Raw genomic sequence first — 24794 nt, forward strand, 5'->3', positions numbered from 1 at the left:
GATGTAAATTAAAAAATAAAATAAAATAAATAAAATAAAATAAAATAAAATAAAATAAAATAAAATAAAATAAAATAAAATAAATAAAATAAAATAAAATAAAATAAAATAAAATAAATATTAGTCCCAGGTTACCTGGCCCAAAATGACTATGGTGCCAAGGTTGAGAAACCTTATTCAGAAGTCTTGCAAAATGGACCAGTAACTTTCCTAAACTATGGACCTCTCAGTCCATTAAATCTTTAGATAAGTGGGTCAAATCCACTACATCAATCCCTCAATTCCAGGACCAGCTATGAGGGATCAAAGTGGCCACAGCAGACAGCCAAGGGGCACTCGGGGCTGGGCTCAGATCTAAACTCTCCTATTCAATATTCTGTAGGGTCAGTCCTCAAACATAGCCAGCTCTTCAGGAAGTAAAAGTCTGGCTTAATGTGTACTCTTTTTTAGCTTTTATAAAACTGAATTAATTAATTTGAAAAAAATCAATCCCAGAGCAATCGGAGCTCTCTTTTCCTTATCTCACTTGGATTTAGGAATCAATAAAAGAGATACAGCTCTCAAAAATATCTGTTCTTTGGGACTTCTGGGTGGCTCAGTTGGTTAAGCATCCAACTCTTGATTTCCACTAAGGTCATGATGTCATGGTTCATGGGATAAAGCCCCGCAACAGGCTTCTCACTGACAGCTTAGAGCCTGCTTAAGATTCTCTCTCTTTCCTTTTTCTGCCCCTCCCCCTGCTTGCACCCGCCCTCTCTCTCTCCCTCCCTCTCTCTCTCTCTCTCTCTCTCTCTCTCTCTCTCAAAGATAAACATTCAAAACTCTGCTCTGAGCCACTCTCCCCTCATCATGCCATCATCTCAAACATTTGAACTTCTAAGTACAGATTTGTCTACCCCTGCAGATGCCTTAAGACTGCTGAGCAAGACCGAAAAAACAAGTCGGACTTACCATATTTGTTAAAGCAGAGAAAAAACCACTCTGGTGTTCTTCTTCCTTGTCTTTATATTGCCTGAACAAAAATAACTAAATTCAACTTTAGTATTATTTATCAAGTATGTCTCCATCCTTGGCATTCTAGATAATCAGAACAGGGCACTCTTTGAATTCAGTGACTCCAGAAAACAAAAGCATTATGACAATGTAGCCACTCCAGTCTCCCCTGCAAGCTAAGAGGCATGCATGCCTCTACTCTTGAGGCGGAATGTATCAAAATGCCTGGCTACTTTGGGAGAGAGGCAGAAAGCAAGCTGCAAACGTGTGAAACTGCTCTAACATATGGCTGATCCAGTTATTTCCCAAACAGACTATTACTTGAAAAGTGTTAACAGTGAAATTACTTTAAGGCTGTAGAGTGAAAATCTTGTTTGTTTTTGAAGGAAGAGGAGGGAAATCTGTGAGCTAAACTATTTGTGGAGATGGGGCAGATTTGAAATTCCACATCCAATTGTGTGTGAGCAAAGTCTGGAGAGGAACAAGAAAGATACTGCCTGGCCCTTGCCAGGATTAGGAACACTTCTGGTTTCCATTCACTGAATACCAGATCCTTCTTCATCCAAAGCAAAAGGGAAAACAAGCATCAATGAAGAGAGCCCTCAGAAAAGACAGGGACTCTGGGAAGCTGCGGTTGATTCCTGATGAAAAAGAAGTATCCACCAAACTAGAGCTAATTCAATATGTTTTCTCCTTTTATTTATTTTTTAAGTGTACAAAAAAGTGGTGCTTCGCAACCTTTTTTACATAGAAAATGACTTGTATGATACATCGCGCTAAATGGAAGAGCCTGCTTGTGGCTGGAAAACAAGTTAAAATACCCTGCAATAAAATACCAAAGGTTGCAAAAAAAAAAAAAAGTGTCTAATTGCTTAAATAAAAGATGACACTAACCTGGTGGCCACTTTCCCCCTGGTATTAGAAACAACTCCTGCTGGGGCACCTGGGTGCTTCGTCAGTTAAGCGTCTGAGTGTTGGGTCTCAACTCAGGTCACGATCTCATGGTTTGTGAGTTTGAGCCCCATGTCAGGCTCTGGACTGAAGTGCAGAGCCTGCTTGGGATTCTCTCTCTTTCCCACTCTGCCCCTCCCTTGCTCATGCTCTGTCTCTCAAAAAGAAGGAAGGAAGGAAGGAAGGAAGGAAGGAAGGGAGGGAGGGAGGGAGGGAGGGAGGGAGGGAGGGAAGGAAGGAAGGAAGGAAGGAAGGGAGGGAGGGAGGGAAGGAGGGAGGGAAAGAGAAAGAGAGAAAGAAAGAAAGAGAGAAGGAAGGAAGGAAGGAAGGAAGGAAGGAAGGAAGGAAGGAAAGAAAGAAAGAAAGAAAGAAAGAAAGAAAGAAAGAAAGAAAGAAAGAAAGAAAGAAAGAAAAAAGAAACAACCTTTGCTAAGGCCATCAAGCTGAGCTTAGAGCAAATATGTCTACCAGAAGCTAAATCTAAGAATACTCTTCTAGGATAGGTAAGGGAAATTCACCCAAGCACTGGAGCAAACCTGCTTTCTACTCAACCAATTCAAACGAAAATTAGACCCTTCCCTTCTGGAACAGTGGACTTACCTATTATACTCAGATAAAGCCTGGGCAATCACAAGTCCCATTCCCTAGAAAGAAAAAGGATAGCACAGGTGAAATAAGGGGCTGGTGGTGATGCCAGGCCAGGGAAAACACTAAATACAGTCCTGGGGTCCAGATTTTCCTGATCTAACTATCTTAATGTTACTTTAATAGAGTAACAAGGGGGTGGGGGGCACAAAACAGACCAGCCCAGATCACTGACAATTTCACTGGGATCATTTTCACCTCAAAAGATAAGACAAAGTTAGAATCTTCAAACAAAAAGCTCTCATGTCTCTAAAACAGTCACAGTAAGAGCGACAATGAGTCTCACGCTAAATGAAGGTGCTTAGAGACAAGCCACTCTCTTTCAGGCCACAGGAAAACAGGAAGGTACCAGGAGGATGCATCCATCTTCTTATCCACTTTCCCTTTAGAACCCGCTAATAAACATGACACAAAGATCAAGTAAGACCATGGGATGAATCATGTGTGCTTTTTTTTTCATAAGATAAATTAGAAGAATGAAGAGGGCAATATGCCTGACACCTGGTCATCTTCTTCCTCCCTTAGTCAGAGATCAGATATTCGATCCCAAACTTTCAAGGACATATGTAACAGATACAGAGACCATCCTCCATGCTTCAGCTTCACCAAGTTGGACTGCAAATGCCATCTAGCTAGTTCTACAAGAAGGGATCTCCCATCAGTTAGTCTTCTAAGCCTCGCCGTGTCTTTTTTTTTTTTTTATTTCATCTTTACTGACATACAAAATTGTAACATATCTAAAGTATATACATCGTGGTGATTTGATATATCATCTAAGCCTTCTTATTCTTGGGAATGTAACTTACTGACTCTATAGGATCATCAACCTCAGCACACTGTAACATGAAACATAACCAACCATTTCATCATGATTAGCAAACAAACGTCTCTTCATACCTTCCTTCCATGATGAGAAGATTAAAGACAATAAAATAGTCACACTGATGCTCTAAAAGGAAAAGACCGATTCCCTCTTTATAGCCAGATGAAATTAACACAATAGCTCTCTGCTCTCTGTTCTAAATATCAAGTACTTAAACAAACATAAGTACTTAAAACAACATACAAGGGGGGCGCCTGGGTGGCGCAGTCGGTTAAGCGTCCGACTTCAGCCAGGTCACGATCTCGCGGTCCATGAGTTCGAGCCCCGCGTCGGGCTCTGGGCTGATGGCTCGGAGCCTGGAGCCTGTTTCCCTTCTGTGTCTCCCTCTCTCTCTGCCCCTCCCCTGTTCATGCTCTGTCTCTCTCTGTCCCAAAAATAAATAAACGTTGAAAAAAAAAAAATTAAAAAAAAAAAAAAAACAACATACAAGGATCTAGATACTCACATTGAGCGTAGCCTCATCATCCACGATAGACAGCTTCACAATATAAGGATTCACAGACTGTTAAATAAGAGAAGAGATTCAAGGTGAGTTGACTTAGTTAATAACCCATTAGTTATTTAACAAAGTGTTAACAAAAATGGTTCTATAAGGCCCTCTCTCTATAGTGATGCTCCTAATACCCAGATCAAACCCATTCTGCCAACTGACTCCCCCCATTTCCAGTAAATCTCTCAGTGTGCATGGGCAATCACCACACACACACACACACACACACACACACACACACCCCAGTTCTGTTCTACTTGCATTTTCCTCTAGGCTGGATTGGTCCAGGCCTATGTCTGCCACTTCTCCCATCTTTCCATCTTATTTATTTCTAAGAAGTGAACACTCCACAAAACTTATTTCGTCCTATCCTACCAATAATCTGAGTCCATAGGGACAGCAGTCTTGGGGGAACATAAAAGCTTCTTTGCCATAAGGCACAGATGTATAAGTTGTTAACATCCCAAAGGCTCCCTAACCATTCCACAAACTATATGCAAGGACTGATTCACCCACCCGTAAAACAAAGCCACCTTGGGGGTGGAAAGTGGCAGCTGCTTAACAGCCAGAGAGGCCATTTATGGATCTGATACCCAAATAACACTGCAGGGGAACTGAAAAAAAAAAGATGTAATTACCCAAACTACAATCTGGTCAGAACACTGGGATTTAATGATTGTCCCATCACTTACAACATTGGAAGATTTCTTGAGTTTTCCCAGACCCAATCTCAGCTGGGCAGCATATGGAAATGGACATATATTTAAACTCATTATGCAGTTGGGCCATATCCTACCAGTGGAATGAAAACCAATGACCTGCTCACCTTAAAAACATCCCACACAAGGGATGTAAGGAAAGACCTCACCTAGATCAGCCACCAATTTTAACCCAAGGGAAGCAAAGAACAATATTGGTAGTTTCTACAGCACCCAAAAAAAACTCATCACTGAGAAACTTGGAAACCCCCCACATAGACTTTATTTAATCAAGTTTCTGAGGGTATCTTTTGAATGTCAACTGGGAATAGAAAAAGAGACAGCTTTACTTTCTTAAGAGCCCAAATGTTTACAATATTTTCTACAACACAACCCAAGGAGGTAAAATCCACTCCATTTGCCACTTGATCTGAAAGAGGAAGGCTCTCTACACTGCTTCCTATAACCAGTAGTCAAATCCTGCTGATGCTGCAGATGTCAGACAAGGTCCAATGCAAGTGGGTCCTTGGAAAAGAAATTGGCAGTAGGCTGACTTAGAGATGCCACAATGAAGAGAACAACACTAGAAGGAGCAGGCCACTGTTTCTTGGCATAATCTTTAAAACGTCCTTGTCACTCACCGTCCCAAAAGTCCAGTTTTAGGTAATAATAAAGATCATCTGATTACCAAGAACAACCTATCTTTAGCAGTTGAGGAAAAGGGAAGGTGGCTAAAAGCAAAGGTTTGGGTTCTAGCTCCTCTACTTACTAATTGTGACAAGTTAGGCACCTTTATTAACCTAAGCTCAACTTCCTCATCTTCAAAATGGGGACAATATTTTCTTTCTCAGGGTTGCCATAAGACTTAAAAATTAATTAAGACATGTAAAATCCTTAGCATAGTATCTAGCATACGGTGATGGCTACATGATCGGTAACTATGTATTTGCTTCTTCAACATTTTTATCATGTTTGAAGGAAAACTCTTTAAGAAAAAAAAGAAAACGAGAAGGATCAATTTGCAACTGGACAATAAACAAGTTTGTAATTTCTGGGAAACATGATGTCCAACTGGGGACTGAGTCACGTCATTACAGGAGACTGGGCAAACCGAGAAGGCCAGGATCTTAATGCTGTGAAAATTTCTATTCTACCAGATACTGATTTTCCTTAACACTATATGCCTGTTGTGCTGGTCACGTTTTTTAAACTGAAAGCAATCTACTTCTCATCCACAAGACAGAATTACAAACTCTGTGAGCCTATACAGGATCACTCTAATAGGGTTCTGCCTTTATTTGATCTAAACCATACCCATCATTTTTCATTGGCTTTTGCGGGGCTCGGGGGTGGGGGAGGGGGCCTCTTCTATCCCCTTAGATGAAATAACAAAAATGGAATGCACTATTTCAGGTGAAGAAGAATTATTTACATTTACTACATGATGTCTTTTCCATCACTTCCATTCCTTAAGTCCAACAACCTTATCTGCCTTCTCTGCGTTTAGGTGGGTGCCCAGTCTCCCTGGAGCCCTCTGCACCTTGCTAAAAGGTTGCAACTTTCCCTATCCATCATGGGATGGATTGTGGTGGTAGCTAGAATCTGTCCTCCCCAGCATGCATCCTCTCATACTAGTTTGCATAAAATTTTACCAGCTTTTGGTTTTGCTATGTTCATCTGGAATTCCTCATGTGCCTGTCAAAAACCTTCCTGCTCCATGGTCACTAGGTTTCCTTAATGGTTTCTGGTGAGTGACTTCTATCAAAAGCTGCAAAGCCCAGATAAATTATGCCCACTAGCTTGCCCTTGCCTACTATACTAATTCTTCTGAGGCTTCTGACAGACTAGAGATGCATACCTCACTCCAGAAATATGATTTTCTCTAGTTCCTTGTCCCTGTCTAATTTTTCAGGCTGACATTTCAAAGAGCCCTACTGGGCTGAACCAGGGTTCAGTTCACATTTAGAGAAACCAAGCCATTGCCTCAGATTGGCCTGCATCCAGCAGAATGTTCAGAAAATATTCATTACTGATGAGGGCGCTTTCCTATAACGTACAACTCAACTTTCATTAACTATCTCCAGCATTTTTCCTCAGTTACTTCTCTTGCTATTGTAATAAGGCCACAGTGGCTTTTACACATGACAGAGATCAAAATGGCTACCATGCCAACCTCTCCAGATCACCAGTAAAACAGGTGTTGGTGACACATTACATATTTATTAGTAGCTCCACACACCATTTGTAAGTTACTCCAAGAAAATTAAAGCAATCAACTCCTGGGATCCCTAACACAGTAACATTGCTCCACATATTCCAGTCCCTCTTTAAGTATTCCTTTCTCATAGCCTCCCCTTCTTCCATATTTCTCCTTATAAGAATAAGCTCCAGATTTTGTTACCCATCACTCTTGACTTGACTAAGAACCATCTCAGAAATCACTAAGTGGGCACATGGCTGGCTCAGTTGATGAAGCATGTGACTCTTGATCTCAGTGTTGTGAGTTTGAGCCCCACGCTGGGGTAGAGACTACTTAAAAATAAAAAATTTTAAGGGTGCCTGGGTGGCTCAGTCAGTTGTGTCTGACTCTTGATTTCGGCTCAGATCATGATCTCCCAATCATGAGATCAAGCCCCACCTCAGTCTCCGTGCTGAACTGAGCATGAAGCCTGCTTAAGATTCTCTCTCCTCTGCCCCTCTCCCCTTCTCCCATACATACACTCTCTCTCTAAAAAATAAACAAACATTTAAGGGGCACCTTGGTGGCTCAGTCAGTTGGGCATCCGACTTCAGCTCAAGTCATGATCTCGTGGTCCGTGGATTTGAGCCGCGTGTTGGGCTCTGTGCTGATAGCTCAGGGCCTGGAGCCTGCTTCAGATTCTGTGTCTCCCTCTCTCTCTGCCCCTCCCCCAGTTGTGCTCTCTCTCTCTCCCTCTCTCTTTCTCTCAAAAATAAACATTAAAAATAAATTAAAAATTAACATTTTTAAAAATTAAATTACAAGAAAAAAAATTTTAAAAGAAAATCATTGACTGAGGATCCAGAAGCTCACAAACGAAAAGCCTCCCAGCTGGCTCATTTCTCATAGCACTGCTACTCGCTAAGTGAAGAAAGTCAGGTTACCTCAAGGCAGCTCCTGGATTCTGGGTGCAACCCCTAGTGTCCAGAGCCCAGTGCCAAATGCTCCCTATCCCTCCAAAGCAATCCCCAGTGAGGCCCCTGGTCTTCAGTGAGCCCCACCTTCCTTTTCTGTGTGTTCTCCCTTTTAAGAAGAATCAAGTAGAGGCATAAAATCAAATACAAATCTCTGAGTTCTGCTCTTCATCTCAAAAACTTATAAATCTGTCCCTGATTAACTCAGGAACAAAGAGAATTCCAGAACTGACATGAGTAAGGCTCTGTCTTCAATTCTCCATTAAAATCAAAAAGAGTTCCCAGACCAACAGTGACACTTACACAAGTGGACCGCATTAAGGAAATCCAACATACAAAAGTCCAATCTTTCAAAACAGATGTGTTAGGTCAGTGGTTCCCAATCCTGGCTAATCATCATACTCAACAGAAGAATAAATAACAACCACCACCACCACGAACAACAACAACAACAACAACAGATTCCCAGTTCCTACCTCCAAGAGATTTGGATACAGTGTGTCCAGAGTAAAGCCCAGAAATTACTTCTTTTTGAAAAGTTCCTAGGTGATTCCAATGATAAACTAGGTTTGGGAACCACTATATTAAGGGATATTCACTCACTTTATTAGAAGTTGTACCACGAGATTCCTTTAAATGGCTATACCCTCTGCCCCAAGCATTTAATATAGAAGCTTTAGAATTTGGTTAATCAAAGTTAATCTATATACCATTTACCAAGAACATGTCTTCTGTGTTAAAGTCCTCTAGGAGTGGCCACACTTAGGAAGATTATAGAAAGATTTTAAGTGTCCATTAAGGGGTCCACTCACCTCATATTTTCTGTAATTCACCAACAAAGCCAAGAGGACAACAGCATCATACCCGTGCTCCCTGCGACTTGGTGGGTGGGAGAGTATCTGTAACATGAACCAGAAATGCATGAGTGCTAACTCCTAGTTCCTAGGAATGCTGACAGAGAAGATTTGAGGAGGCGGTTTACCCAAAAGAGAAAGAGAGGATGGGGGGAATGACCTACCTGTAAAATTGCTTCAAATATGCTGTTGATCATCACATACTCTAGGATAGTGTTCTGGCTGATGTTATCTGTCACCTAAATGCAATAAAAGGCTTTTTAGGGGTGCCTGCGTGGCTCAGTCGGTTAAGCATCTGACTTTGGCTCAGGTCATGATCTTATGATTCAGGGGTTCAAGCTCCACATTGCTCACTGCTGTCAGCACAGAGCCTGTTTCAGATCCTCTGTCCTCCCCTCCCTCTGCCCCTCCCACGTTGGTTCTCTCTCTCTCTAAGATAAATATTTTTTTAAAAGGCTATTACTGAGGCACTCTACTATCTCAAGTATAACTCCTCCCCCACTATCTAAGAGAATCCGAAATGTTAAAACATTCTACTAGACACTTAGTAGACTTTTAATAAGCACCTCTGAAGCTGCCAGAGCCTTAATAGTCAGACACTAGAAGGGTAAGAAATGAGCAAATTAAAACTTCCCGAATCTCTGAATGTACTGTTTCTCTCACACCCTCACTTAAGCATTTACTTCAGTTTGGGGGGGGGGGGGTTCATTCCTCAAATGCACAGAAAGAAGTTTATGATCCAGAAGACTTTGAGTGATGGCAGGGAAAAGGAATTACTTGATGTAAATGAACAACACCCCGCCCTCCTCCCACTAGAAGGTACGGGCCAGCTTCCAGTTATGTCAAAATCAGAACAAATAACTATTCAGAATCACAAAAACTGTTTCCAAATGAGACCTGATGAGAAGAGCAAATCTGACAATTCAGAAGACAAGAATTCTGCAGGGTTAGTACCTCTAAAGTGAGAAATATCATGTATCCCATAGGCTAAAAATGCCAATGGTTGCAAAGAGCAGCTTCCAGGAAGTGAAAGCCCATTCATCTAACTTCCTTCTACACATTCACACGCAATGGAGTGATATGATGCCCCAGCAGAGAATTTTTTTTTCCTCTTTTCCTTTCTAACTTTGGGCTCAAGCATTCAAATAAGCTTGCTCCTACTGTAATACCCTTGATAGAGAAACGTATAAATGGGTCACTTACGGTCACTAAGCAAAGGAGAAGTTTCAGACATAAACTCTTCAGACTTTCAGAACCTTCTGCACAAAGCAATGAATCCAAACTCTCCATCAAGTTCTGAGAAAGAGATCCATTAAGTATTAAAACATACCAAGTAACGTCTCTACTGTGTCTCTGTCCAACTCTGGGTTTATGTTACACAGGGTAATGTGTACAACATTCAATGAAGCAACCATATCACTCCTTCAGGCCTAGGCCTTGCAAAATCAGACAAAGAAAAGTAAGACTTCAAAGTGTAGCTATTTGGGGAAAAATGCTTTAGAACAACAGCACAGAATAATAAAGAATTCACTACTTCATCAAAGGAATGTTTGCAACCTATCATTCTCACGACCTTTAGAATAGAATGAAGTAAGGGTGCCTGAGTGGCTCAGTGGTTAAGCGTCCAGCTTTGGCTCAGGTCATGATCTCATGGTAGATGGGTTTGAGCCCTGTGTTGGGTTCTGTGCTGACAGCTCAGAGCCTGGAGCCTGCTTCGGATTCTGTCTCCCTCTCTTTCTCTGCCCCTCTCCTGCCTGCACACACACACACACACACACACTCTCTCTCTCTCTCTCAAAAATAATCTAAAATTTTTTTTAAATGTTTAATAGAAGTAAATTTTTTAAAGGCTAATAACAGTGGTTGAATAATAAATTAAAAACAATAAACTAATCAATTAAATTAATTCAATTACATTAGGAAAAAATAAGTGGTTAAAAAAAGTGGGTAAAGACCAATAATGGTTAAAAAAGATTAATAATGGTCAAATAACTATAGATAAGTTTCACTATCTGATAAAATATGTCATTTGATGGAGGCACGCTGAATAAACAACAAAGAGACAATATCACTACTAGCCATCACTGGCCGTATACACTATCCAACAAAACTAGCTGTGTCCACCTTGGTCGATTCTACTAGACAATGTGACTGGAGTATATCACTTGTACTAACAACCAGCTCTCAGACCCAATGTAATCAAAAGATGAAACCCTCACACACTACAACAGAAGGAATAAGAAAAGAAATATTTTACGTTAAATGAAGGAGGAGAATGAATGAAGAATAGGATTTAGCATGCTGAAAGCTCAAGTGAAGGTTCAAAATTAGTTACTTCAATTCAACAAATATATGGTGAAGGTCTACTATATGCTAAATACTGTGCTTTCAAAGAATTCAAGAAGAAAAATTAGATAATGGCCTCTGCTCTCAAGGCATTTTTAGTCTACTGGAAGAGAAAAATAAGCAGTTTTAATTTAATGGTTACTATGACAGAAATATACATGGAAAAGGGGAATTATCTCAGAAGTCACCTATTCCAAGACTCCTAAGGGGTGGGTTATATTTTGGAAAATCAGTAGGAGTTAATTAAAACTTGATGAGGAAAAGAATTCTAGACAGGCAATAGCATGATCAAAGACACATGAGGAATGAAATGGCCCTGGGTGTGGAGTTGGAACACAAGTAGTTTATTATTATGAAAGTACAGAGGGAAACACAGTGGTGAGAGAGACTAGAGAAATAAATAGGGAGCAGGTCATGAAAGCTATATAAAGCTAACTAGGGAGTTTGGTCTTTATCCTGTTATTGATGGGAAACTAATGAAGGGTTTTAAGCAGCAGAGATTTGAGTGTAAGATACATCACTGTGGTATCAGTGTGGATGACAGATTTAAAGTGGTAAGCCTGAAGGGAGGGAGACAAATGAGGACTAATCTAGCAATTTTCTGAAGAAGCTGCCATGTCTTATTTGCCTGTGTATCCCCTGTGCCTGGCACACTGGAGCCTAACCAACATTTGTCAAAAGAATGAATGAAGGCATCACTGAAATGGTTCTGGTGAGAGATAATGGGGACACTGGCAGTAGGGGAAAAAAAGCAAAGACAGGTATGAAAAATATGAACTGAGGCAAAATTAGATGAACATGGTGATCATCTGGATATGAAAGATGAGAGGAAGAGTCAAGGATGACTCCAGCTTTTGGCTTGGGTGACTGAGATGACAGGAGAGCCCATTCTAACAGGGAATGAATGGGGAAGAACAGATGAAAGGAAAATAAGGAGTTCCATTTTGTAGATGTCAAGCAAGAGGTACTTTAGGGATGTATGAGTGGGTAAATTCAGCAACTGCTTACAGAGTATACAACTCTGAGCCTCATGAGGGGATGTTAAGACTAACAATAGAGACTTAGTAATCGGCAGCATATAGACAATAGTGAGAACTACAAGAATGAGAGCGAGATCTGAGATTTTACCATGATATATACATAGGAGCAGTAGAGGCTTGGAAAACTGACTCCAAGTACTAAGTCTTCATGTACTTACAACTATATGTTCATAACTTGTAAAAAATAACCTGATCGCTATAAGGATTCTTTGTCACATAGATTATTTCAAATTCAGAGAATGACAGAAGACTAGTTCTTCAAAGTTCATATTATAAACAACATTCACTCAAGATAGTGTCAAACATTACAAATCAGATATCTGATAAGGGACTTCTATCCAAAATATATAAAGAATTCCTACAACTCAACAATATAAAACAAATAACTCAATCTAGAAATGGGCAAAGGATTTGAATAAATATTTCTACCCCCCCAAAAAAATATATATATACATATATATATATACACATATATATATGAGAGACAAAAACAATTGTTGACAAGGATGTGGAAAAACTGGAATGCTTATACACTGCTGATGGAAATGTAAAATGGTATACTAACTTTGGAAAACAGTTTGGAAGCTCCTTGAAATATTAAACATAGAGTTACCATATGACCCAACAATTCTCCTCCTATGTATATACCCAAGAGAATTGAAAACATACATCCACGCAAAATCTTGTTCATGAATGTTCACAGCAGCATTATTGATAATAGCCAAAATACTGAAATATCCCACATGTCTATCAACTGATGAATGAATAAATTTGATGTGGTACATTCATAAAATGAAGTATCAGCCATAAAAAGGAATGAAGCACTGACACATGCCACAACACGGGTGGACCCTGAAAACATTATGCTAAGTGCAAGAAGCTAGACACAGAAGACCACATATGATTCCATTTAGATGAGATGTCCAGAATAGGTAAACCAATAAAGACATAAAGCAGATTAATGGTTGCCAGGGGCTAGAGAGAAGGGGGAATGGAGAATGACTGCTAATGGGAACATGTATTCTTTTTGGAGTGATAAAAATGTTCCAAAATTAACAGTGAATATACTAAAAACCACTCAATGAGGGGAGCCTGGCTGGCTCAGTCAGTAAAGCACGTGACTCTTGATCTCAGGGTTGTGAGTTTGAGCCCCATGGTGTTGGATATAGAGATTACTTAAATATAAAATCTTAAAAAAACCACTGAATTACATACTTTGAAAGGGTGCATTGTATATGTGAACTATCTATCAATAAAGCTATTACTTTAAAAGTGTCAAACAGTAGAAATAAAAATTCTGGTAAAGCCATTATGTAAATAAGAAAACTTAAGTTTAGAACTAAAGTTACCCCTGTATATTACATTACCCTTGTTATATATTATTTGAGTTCATAAGTGTTTTTACGAACGTATGAGCACATGATACAAATCATAAAATAAACTGCTCAGTCTTTACCTTGCAGGGGAAGGATACTTCAAATTTGAATTTCAAATTTTCCTCTATTCAGATAAACAAATTTGTAAAACAAAAATATCCAAATTCAAGAACAAATTCAACCATTTCTATCCACCTGAGTGCAAATCGTCTAGTACATTAACTGTCTGCAGATGGTATCCGCAAACAGCTGTCAGAAGCAGCCATCCACAAGCACATCTACAACTTACGCCTCACCTTCATGCACAACTCTGCCTTGTCAAAGCCCATCAGCATGTTGATGATGTCAAACCCAGAGGTAGATTTATTCTTTTGATGGACTCCTCGAATGAGTGCACACAAGGTCTGCAGAGATTAGAGAAAGAATTCTTTTGTAGAAAGGAAGTCTCAAAACGTGAAGGGCACCGGATCTGTCGCCTCACATTGCCACCTCAGAACCTCCTCCTTACACAGCTGACATTCAATTGCTCTATCACTCTAAGCTTCAAAACAGTCGGAGTCTTACTACGTGCAAAATCCAGACATTAAAAGAGGAACAGCACTTGAAATTGTTGCCATCTTTTTTGTTGTTGTTTTTTAGTCATCCTCTTTTCAAAAATTGCATTGCAGACAAAGACTGGAAGGTGAATTCAAAAATAACAACAGTTCTTGAGCTTGAGTCATGGGATTGGTGGAGCTTTTTTCCTTTACTTAAAATTCATTACCATATTTACATTTTAGTTTATAATTCTTAGTATTTTTTAATAACTACAAAACTTATTTTGGTCCATATGATAACAACCAGTTGCTTCAAATCTTAAATTCATGGGGCGCCTGGGAGGCTCTGTCAGTTGAGCGACTGGCTCTTGATTTCGGCTCAGGTCATGATCTTGCAGTTCGTGAGATCGAGCCCCGCGTTGAGCTCTGCGCTGACAGCGTGAAGCCTGCTTGGGATTCTCTCCCTCTCTCTCTCTCTCTGCCACTCCCCTGCTCGTGCTCGCTCGCTTGCTCTCTCTTTCAAAATAAATAAATAAACATGAAAAAAAAATCTTAAATTCATTATAATCTCCATTCACTACTGACTAGCTGTGTAAACCTGGACAAGTTAGTTAACTTTTCAGTGCCTCAGTTTTCTCATCTATAAAATGGGAATGACAATAATAGCACCCATCTCATAGGGATGTTGTGAGAACTATGAGAATTAAAACACTTGGAATAGTCCCTGGAACTTTATTAATGCTCTAAGAATAGTGCCTGAAACTTTTTAAAGCTCAACAAGTATCAGCCATTTTAATAATATACTATATTTTTATGGGTTACCAAGTGACTTAATGTCAATTTACTTCCACTGAACTAAAAACAGTTTACCATTCATGCCTCCATAGTGAGCTACTGCAATTATAGGAAGTACAATTTCCAACTTTCATTTCAGCTTTCAGTGAACCCCTACAACTGCAATACCCAAAATGCAGAATCTACTGTTAACTTTGTTAACACAACTACAGGGTAAACATGGTCCTTCTTTCTGGGACATCAGCTCAACAGGTAATTTCTACAATCTACAGATGAGAAAACTGGGGCTCACAAAGTGATTTGCCCAACTAGGAAGTTAGAAACTTAAACCCAATCTATCAAAAGTTCCAGGGGTGCCTGGGTGTCTCAGTTGGTTGAGCGTCCAACTCTTGATTTCAGCTCAGGTCATGATCCCAGGGTCATGGGATTGAGCCCCACATCGGGCTCTGTGCTTAGTAGGGAGACTGCTTAAGATTCTCTTTCTCTCACTCTGCCTCTCTCCTCCACCTGCATGCTCTCTTTCTCTAAAATAAAAAAATAATATCAAAATTTCCAATAAAATCCTTTATGTTGTCATGGATTCTTCATATTCTAAGCTTGTCAATCACTGCCCTAGCTACTCAGCCTGATCTAAGATGCACCAGAGTTACTGGACTATAAACTTAGAAATTTTGCCCATGATTCATTCAATAAAAATTTACTTCTAAAGTCCTACTTGCCAGGCACTGTGCTATACACTAGGAACAAAGTACTGAATGAAACTAACAAAGTCTTTGGTCTCAAGAAACCTGTAATGTATCCCCATTATCCCAATGCTTGGCACATAACAGTCATTCAAGAAATAATTATTCAGTGCATCTTTCCCATGAATATGTGACTCAGCATTGAGAACAATGATTCTTAATGTTTTCTGAGTTACAGACCCTTTTGAGAATCTGATGAAAGCTCTCTTTTCAGAAAAAAATAGCCACATACACCTAAAATATTACATATAACTTCAGGGAGTCAAGGACCCTCTGGAACCTCAAATTAAGAACTCCTGATCTAGTGAGAAAATACTGTTTTAAGAATAATCTCTTCTGGGGGTGCCTGGGTGGCTCAGTCGGTTGAGTGTCCGACCTTGATTTTGGCTCAGGTTGTGATCCCAGGGTCATGAGGTCAAGCCCCTCATCAGGCTCTGTGCTGAGTGTGGAGCCTGCTTAAAATTCTCTCTCTCTCTCTCTCTCTCTCTCTTTCTCTCTCCCTACCCCTCCCCCCCGTTCATGCTCTCTCGCTCTCTCGAAAATTAAAAAAAAATTTTTTTTTAAATCTCTTCTGATTTTTGCTAGACTAACTATCCCTACCTCATAGTTTCCCCTCTATCTCTTCCTTTCCTCAAATAATCAAGAATTCTGTCCATCTGTCTTGGCTTTAGATCAAATCATACAATGAACAAGATGACTAGTGTAAGTGTCAATTTGTTTAGCCAGGAAGCTGGCTCAACAAACATGGCACAGATGTTTATTATTTAAAGGGAAAAAAAAACTTCATACCTAAGCGCAATTTTAGGTTCCTCAGGTCCCAACAGATGTATTATAACTCCTTTCCCCTATTAAACAGGACTTCCCCAGTCACCCAGCTGTATACCTGTAGTGCATTGACAACTCGAATTGGATGTTCCTCTCCCAGAGCTTGGATACAGTGTTGAAATAAGCAATTAATATTGTCCTTGATCTTCATTAATTCCTCACCATCAAGAGATTCCAGCTTGCCTTCTAGGTACTCTAAATTCACCTACCAAGGGAACAACAGGGATATTATTTTTAGTAACGTTTTCAGTGTACTGTATTTAATGTGAGTGCATTTTAGTGTCGCATGTAGAACACAGGAGAAGGCAATTTCATTAGTGGGAAAATCCAGAGATACCATCAAGTTTACCTTCATAAGGAAGAGCTCCTCCCAAAATCGTGGACTGCACTTACTGGGGTCCTCTGTCTGAAATCAGAAAATAAGCAGTTCAATGTCCCCAGCTAACACCAAAGCATTAAGAACACATCTGAAAGGGTCACTTACACATAATCAACCTTATCTTTCAAAATTAACTTTGAAAATGCTTGGTCATTCTAAACTGCTATAATAGGGAACAACAGTTTTGGAGGTTTTTTTCCCCCAAATGGAAGATACTGTGCATAGATATATATTTGTGTGCCAGAAGTTAAATAATGGCTCAAAGAATCTCCCCCCAAATCTTTCTCTTCTAGCAAGAAGTAAACCTAACCAACTGATTAAGATAGTCACATTATGATGTCCCTATCGCATCTGTATGTTCTGCAAAGCCCTTTCACATAAATGAAACACAATGGCGCAGAGAGCCAGGTATAGTAGATACTATCTGTATCCTCCTTTTAGAAAAGAGGGTCCACAAAGTTAAGTTACTTACACCCATACAGGAGCCAGAACCTGAATCACATCAGCAATACTGCATGGTTTTACAACATCTTGTGCTGACTGCTTCTACTTGCCCTCCTGTATGCAGTTAGTCCACTGTATAGAGCTTGTAATATGGTCTTCCTTAATTCAAATTGGTCCAAAAGGTTAACAAAAGTATAGTGCTAAAATCCAAAATTTCTTAGCAATAATTTTCAAACAGAAGTTCTGAAGAGTCAGAGGCTTCTGGTTCAGGAGCAAAATAAGAAAAAGAGAACCTCAACTTTAAAGGAAAACTAATGACAAAAAACCAGCAGATCAATCGCCCACTATCACCCATAAGTTGACCTTTTAAAATTACTACCAACTAATATCTTCATTAGTTACGAACTCTTGATCTATTAAGAAAATACTATACTAGGAATCTCTTCTGGATTTTTAACTAAGAATGACACAGAGAAGCAACATTTCTGGCCTTCTCATAAGGTCCTCATTTAGTGATTTCTTTCCATCCCCTTCTCCTAGGAGGGGTCACACTCTGCCTCTCACACTTCTGTGATGTCATTTTGCTATCTATACATGAAACTCAGACTACTCATGGTGTTGGCACTTCCCATCCTCAAAGCTCACGCAATCAACAATTCTATGTATGCCAACCTTACTTCATATAGAGAGAGCCCTAACAGGACCCAAGTACCCACTCATTTGCTCCATACTGTGCTGATCTGCGCAGTTCTGTATTAATTTTCTGCATATCAAACTGTCTCTAAGGTTTCCCAAGAGTTAGATGTTTTACTTGATCACATTATTTATTCTGGGCCATGTGACAAAGTTGAATAAGTAAGGGCCCTAGAGTCAAACACTAGGGTTCAAACCATGGCTCCATCACCTTCCAGCTGTGACCCCTAGTTTCCTCATCTGTGAAATGCTCTTTTACATGGCATATGTGAAAACAGCACTCTTGCAGCATTCTTGTCAGAATTAGAGATAATGAACTTAGTAATGCACTTAGAATAATGCCAGGCACATAGTCAAAATTCAATACTTAGTAACTCTTTTTAGAAGTATTATTCTGTTTTACATATGCTAGCTATGATCAGAATTTCAGAAGGTAAGTACCCCTGCAGAGTATCTAATTTACTCTCACCTTCCCTGACAGGGTAAATTTTAAAACAAAGGCTTGGATCATGGTCAATCAGCAGTTATGAAGACCCAAAGAAATCTCCCACCTAATCACTAATAATTCATCAGTTATCTTATAGAGTTGGAGAATGAGAGAGACTAAGCAATTGTTCCATCCACTAGGTACTTGAGATGAAATGTAACAGTTCATCTTTTTTTTTTTAAGTTTATTCATTTTGAGAGAGAGATTGAGAAAGAAAGAACAGTTCATCTTTTAGAATCATAGAATTCTAGGACCAAAAGGAACTTCAAGGAATATTTAGGATAGAAGAGTCCGTAAGTTGGGTCATGCGGGTGACAAGTTTCTTAAAGATATTCAGAAAAAATGGGTGCCTGGGTGGCTCAGTCGGTTAAGCGTCTGACTCTTGATTTCAGCTCAGGTCACGATCTCATGGTTTGTGGGTTCAGGCCCCGCATCAGGCTCTACACTGACAGCGTGGAGCCTTCTTTGGATTCTCCCTCTCCCTCTCTCTGGTCCTCCCCCACTCACACACTCTCTCTCTCAAAATAAATAAACATTAAAAAAAAAAAAAAAAGATATTCAGAAAAAAAAGGTTCCCGAGGTTTCCTCCCTCCTTTCAATTGTTTTACCCGGCTCATGGCAACAATCTGTAAGAACAACATAACAACAATACATATAAATTAATACATGATCATAATCTCCACCAGGAGAGAGCTCACTCTCATCCTCGCCTTCATTCTCCCTCTAAAGAACTAGAAGGTAGCAGGCAGAGGTGAGCTTATTTCTCATTTTGGTACAAGAAAGTAAGGAGTCAATCTGTGCAGAATTGTCAGAGCTCCAGGCCTTACCATGAAGATCTCATCATACATCAGCACCACTTTTTCCTTCAGTGGTTTTTTGGAAGCTGAAGATTTCCGGAGCAAACCCCCTCTTTTCTCCACCTGTGCCATGGTTAGAGAATCTGTGAAAAGAAAGCCACAGTCAGTGCTCAAATGCTCTCCAAGATGCTGGATGGTCTGTTGAAAAGCTCTCAATGGGAACTTTTCTAAGAAAAAGAAAAAAATGATAAACCATGTAATAGATCTTGTGCATCTGTCCAACACCCCATCCCCTGACCAGGTAATTTCAAGGCTTAAATCATTGCTTGGCCTACAGCAAAACACATTTTACATCTTTAAAACCTGCCAGTGGACAAGGCTTACACCAGATCCAAAACCAGGAAAGAAAGTGTAACTAGCTCCAACTAGAATAGATCTGGCCATATATTTGAGGTTGATGGAAGGAAGGCTACAAAGCACACATTGCCCACAGACTGATGGTGAAGTTAAATTACAAGTATTGATTGAGCTCAGGACCATTAAGGCAGGAAGTGTGCTGCAGACTGATGTGCTCCATTGATTTCCCCAAAGTAAGTAAGTCCTCAGCACTGCAAAGTACTTGGCCTTCACTGCCTCATAAATCACACTGCACTTGACTGTCTTCAGAAATTCCTCTGGAAAGAGACCCAAGGCAGAAACTAGCAGTTATAAGGACAAAAATTAAATCTGATTTCAAAATAACCAAATATAACAATCTACTTCTGTCAAATCTAATTATATATATAACACTATTACAGATCAAACTTCAAAGTATTTTTCAATTCTTTTATAGAAGCAATTCCATGAATCACGCCCAATTTCCCCATCTTGTTTAAAGGAATTTCAAGTTTTTACAAGGGAGAACTTGAAATCCCACAGGTCTCCACTGTGGATTTACACATTTCCCCTCACTTCCCAGATTCTTTCTACTGTTGACAAAATTCCTGTCTCTCTCTTAAATTCTAGGCTCTAGTTGTGAAACTTAATCTCATCCAATGGCAAGTGTGGGCAGTAGCAAGGAGGCTGATTTTACTTCCAGACAAACCCAAAGCAGCAGAACAAAATTAATTTTGTTCAGTGACTTTTGGAAAATATGTGCTATGTTTCAAATCAAAATCAAAATTTTATTTAAGGAAGAGATGCATCCAACACCTAAAAGACTGTATCTCAGACATGGCCTTTCTCTAATATATATAGCCAAAAAGGAGATTTACCTTTGAGCACAAAAAACACAAAGCACAGAAAATTTCCCCAACTAGATATCCAGCATCTTTGGCACATCTTATCCTTTTTTTATAAGCACTATGGTCCAGAGAAAACTGAAGGAAAAAAAACTAACAACAACAACAACCAAAAAAGAGAGAGAGAGAGAAGATTCTTTGGGGCAATTTATACTATATTGATCATGGCTTTACCTTAAAGCATGAAATACAGCCTCTATTCAAAATATTCTTGTGTCTTTTAAATAGGTTGTCAAGAGGAAGATGTCCTTATCGGGGGAAAATAAATTGGAAATCAGCAAGATCCTATTAAAATAAATCAAAAGCAATGCAATTCTAAACTTAGTAGATATAGACCTTTCATGTGTTCAGCTTCAACCAGTTGATTAGCGGGAATAGCAGGAACCACTAGTTCCTGGGTGTGAGAAGCACCTGTTTACAAACATGCCCCTCTGAGGATTTATAATTGGGTTACAGCTAATCAATGTCCACCCCAAATCTAATAAACTCACTTTCTCTATTTCAGAATCAATACTTTCTAATAAGCAAAAGGGAATAGGAGAGGAGAGAAAAACAATTCCATCCAAAGTACCAGATTTCCTAAGAAGTTAAATTCTTTTCATCACTCTTCCTCATTTGGAGCAGGGGGGAAATTCAGCCAAGAGCCTTGTCTCATTACTCTCTGTCACCATCACAGACCATTGGAATTTACCACCCAAGGTGCCTGAAATGTGACTGGAAACTGACAACAGAGTCTCCTTCTCCTGCCAGCACTTCTAACCCATGGAACATAGAAAAAAATGCTTCTAGGGTTGAGGACTGAGAGAAGTGTAGAACTCTGTATTACAAAGTTTTGGGGGGGGGGGGGTGGATTTCAGAAATTAAGCCTCTGCTCTTAAATTTGAAAGTAAAATATCTGACTGGTAGAACACATCCGTAATGTGAGTGTAATTTATTTATGTCTTCTCAGGGTTTTTCTCCCCTTTGTAGAAAACCCCTCCTGTTTGTAGAAAACCAGTAGCAGCTAAGGAGCAGCAAGGCATTATGGACCAACCAACCAGCAAAACTGAGACTGGAACGCTAGGTTCCAACCACCTAGATGACATGGAGCAAGTCACTGTGTTTTCCCAGTTTCCTTACAAGTAAAACAAGGCCCTCGACTAGACATATCATTGAATAATTCTCTCAGCATCACTGAAATACCACAAACACATAAGAAACACCTAGGGGCACGTGGGTGGCTCAGTCGGTTAAGCATCCAACTTCAGCTCAGGTCAAGATCTCACCATTCATGGATTCAAGCTCCACGTCAAGCTCTGTGCTAACAGCGTGGAGCCTGTCTTGGATTCTCCCTCCCTCTCCCTCTCTACCCCTCCCTGACTCGCGTTTTTTCTCTCTCTCAAAATAAACTTAAAAAAAAAAAAATCTAAATGTGGTTAAGACACTAATTTAGGCACTATGGGGTTACAAAAATGAAACTACAGAGCTGATCCTCTAGGATCTTTCAATCAATTGGCAGAGACAGACACATCAGACACATGATAACCCCACAGCACTAGGCGAATCATGCGAAACAGAGTAAAAGTACAAAGAAAATGCTATGGCATCATGAGGAAGGAAAAAAAGCATTCTGCGACTACACTATGACCTCTGTTGATCCGGGCTTTTAAATCCTTCTGGCAAAGCAGTAAATACAGCAAAGCCACTGTAATCCCACAGAAATGCCATCTTAGGCTTTAACACAGTTTCTCAGAAATAAAATATAATAGGCAAAATATAAAAAAGAATAAGGCAACATATCAATCCTAATTTCACTTACCATCAAACTTAGGAATGGTTTCAAATCCCCCAACCCAACAGTAAATGGTATATCAATGAAGGCTTTTATTACTAAACCTCAGGGACTGCCAATCCCATGACCCACAGAACAACTTCTCTCTGAAAGACTCAAGTCATACAACTTTTTAAGAATTCTATCTTAAGGCAATCCAGCCACGACTGTCTTAAATGCACATCACTTCATATCCCTTCAGGGTAAAACAACCAAATATCAAGATTTTAAAACCTAAAGCCAAACTCTGCCAATGCCTAATAAACAAGAAATGCTAGTTACACTAAGCAAGTTAGTTATTCATTGACTTTACTGTCTTCTTGAGCACAATACATGCCAACTCTAGTAGCAGAAAATTAATTTAAAAGAAATTCACTCTAATTTCCAGAGAGTTTCCAGAGTTAATCTATCAAAAGTCTTGGTATTGTATCTACATGAGATGACACAGGCTAATGAAACCCGAGGTAATCAATTCACAATATATGTAAATAAAACCACAGGGGTGCCTGGGTGGCTCAGTCGGTTGAGGGTTGAGTGTCTAACTTCAGCTCAGGTCATGATCTCACAGTTCATGAGTTCGAGCCCCGTGTTGGGCTCTATACTGACAGCTCAGAGCCTGGAGCCTGCTTTGGATTCTGTGTCTCCCTCTCTCTCTCTGCTCCTCCCCTGCTCACATTCCGTCTTTCAAAAATAAATAAAGATTAAAAAAAAAATTTTTTTAAACCATCATGCTGTTACACCTTTTATACTGATGTATGTCAGTTATTTTTCAATAAAACTGGAAAAAATCTAAAAGCAAAACATCTTGGGATGCCTGGGTGGCTCAGTCGGTTGGGGCATGGGCATCCGACTTCGGCTTGGTCATAATCTTGCAGTTGGTGAGTTCGAGCCCCACGTCGGGCTCTGTGCTGACAGCTCGGAGCCTGGAGCCTGCTTCAGATTCTGTGTCTCCCTCTTTCTCTGCCTGAGAGAAAGGCACTCTACCCCACTCCCATTCTGTCACACTCTCTCTCTCTCAAAAATAAACATTAAAAAAAAGTTAAAAAAAATACTAAAAAGCAGCAAAACGTCTTGAGTTTTAGCCCCAATTCTTATACACTCATTCTATAAACTTTAATTTCCTTTCCTTCCCTGGGCTTCAATTTGCCAATCTGTAAAAAGCAGCACTGGCAAGTGTGTTCAGAAAAGGGAACCTCTGTACAGTGTTGGGAATGTAAATCAGTGCAGCCACTACAGAAAACAGTATAGAGGTTCCTCAAAATATTAAAAATAAAACTATGATATGATCCAGCAATCGCACTTCTGTGTATATATCCAAAGGAAATGAAATCACTGTCTCATTAAAGAGATACCGGCATCCCCATGTTCACTGCAGCATTATTCACAATAGTCAAGCTACGGAAACAACCTAAGAGTCTTATCAATAAATGAATGGATAAAGAAAATGTGGTATACACATAAAATGGAATATCATTCAGCTACAAAAAAAGAAGGAAATCCTGCCATTTGCAACAACATGAATATGCCTATGTGAGATGATAGATGAATGGTGTTTTTTTTTTAATTTTAATGTTTATTTACTTTTGAGAGAGAGAGAGAGAGAGCAGCAGCAGCAGCAGCAGCAGCAGAGGGGCAGAGAGAGATGGAGACACAGAAACTGAAGCAGGCTCCAGGCTCTGTGCTCGCAGCACAGAGCCCAACGCAGAGCTAGAACTCACGAGCCATGAAATCATAACCTGAGCTGAAGTCAGACGCTCAACTGACTGGGCCACCCAGGTGCCTCATGCATGAATGTTTTAATTAACCTCATCATGGCAATCATTTCACAATGTATATGTGTATCCAATCACCACATTGTGCACTTTAAAATTATATATCGATGTTATATATTAATTATAATCTCAATAATATATCAATTATATCTCAATTCAATAAACCCGGGGGCCGGGGGGAGGCCATGGAACAGTTCTCTATAGGCTTCCAAATTTACTGGACTGGGGTTCTAGGTTCATACTGGTAATGGACTGCTAGCAAGTATCACCCTCTCTTCACTGGTGAGTGAAGCTCCAAAACACCACCTATAGGTAGATGCTGAGGTAAACATCCTAAAACATTTCAACCAGTACATAAGAAAAGAAAAAGGAGAGAGAAAAGGAAAAAGGAAAGGAGAAAAAAAAAAAATGAATAAAAACCAATGTGCCCATCTTCTAGAAAGAGAAAACATATGCACAGATCAGGCATTCATTCATTCTACAAATATCTATTGAGCATCTTTTTGGTACCAAGCACTAGGGATACAGAAGTGAACATGACAGACAAGATTTCTGCTTTCAGAGTTTTCATTCTAGAGTGGGGAAAAGATAACAAACAAGTGATAAGTACCTTGAAGACAAACTATATAGGGGGACTACATTAGACTGAGAGATTAAAGGCCTCTATGACAAATAATATGTGGGCTGGAACTAAAATAACAGGAAGGAAACAGCCACATGAAAGTCTTGGCAAAAGTGTTAGAGGGAAAGGCATAGAGGGAATGGCAAATGCAAAGTCTCCAAGATTTGAACATACTTGGCGTG

General features: G+C 39.7%; 1 protein-coding gene across 2 annotated transcripts in view; it reads right to left on the reverse strand.

Moving 5' to 3' along the window:
- The window catches only part of ARMH3 (armadillo like helical domain containing 3), a 175564-nt gene that overhangs the window by 143146 nt on the left and 7624 nt on the right, over positions 1 to 24794 (reverse strand). Inside the window, exons 1-11 of one of the 2 annotated variants that reach the window (XM_045438666.1) lie at positions 20583 to 20651; positions 19159 to 19271; positions 16678 to 16734; positions 16387 to 16533; positions 13726 to 13833; positions 9871 to 9963; positions 8832 to 8906; positions 8626 to 8712; positions 3918 to 3974; positions 2545 to 2588; positions 952 to 1012 (exon numbers count right to left, since the gene is read on the reverse strand). In XM_045438666.1, coding sequence (XP_045294622.1) covers positions 952 to 1012; positions 2545 to 2588; positions 3918 to 3974; positions 8626 to 8712; positions 8832 to 8906; positions 9871 to 9963; positions 13726 to 13833; positions 16387 to 16533; positions 16678 to 16734; positions 19159 to 19260 — 831 coding nt within the window. In that variant the 5' untranslated portion in view covers positions 19261 to 19271; positions 20583 to 20651. Of the gene's footprint in view, positions 1 to 951; positions 1013 to 2544; positions 2589 to 3917; positions 3975 to 8625; positions 8713 to 8831; positions 8907 to 9870; positions 9964 to 13725; positions 13834 to 16386; positions 16534 to 16677; positions 16735 to 19158; positions 19272 to 20582; positions 20652 to 24794 lie in introns of those variants that run through there. The other variant, XM_045438667.1, reaches the window with a different exon arrangement.

The sequence above is a fragment of the Leopardus geoffroyi genome, chromosome D2, assembly GCF_018350155.1.
Source record: "Leopardus geoffroyi isolate Oge1 chromosome D2, O.geoffroyi_Oge1_pat1.0, whole genome shotgun sequence".
In the NCBI taxonomy this organism is placed as follows: Eukaryota; Metazoa; Chordata; class Mammalia; order Carnivora; family Felidae; genus Leopardus; species Leopardus geoffroyi.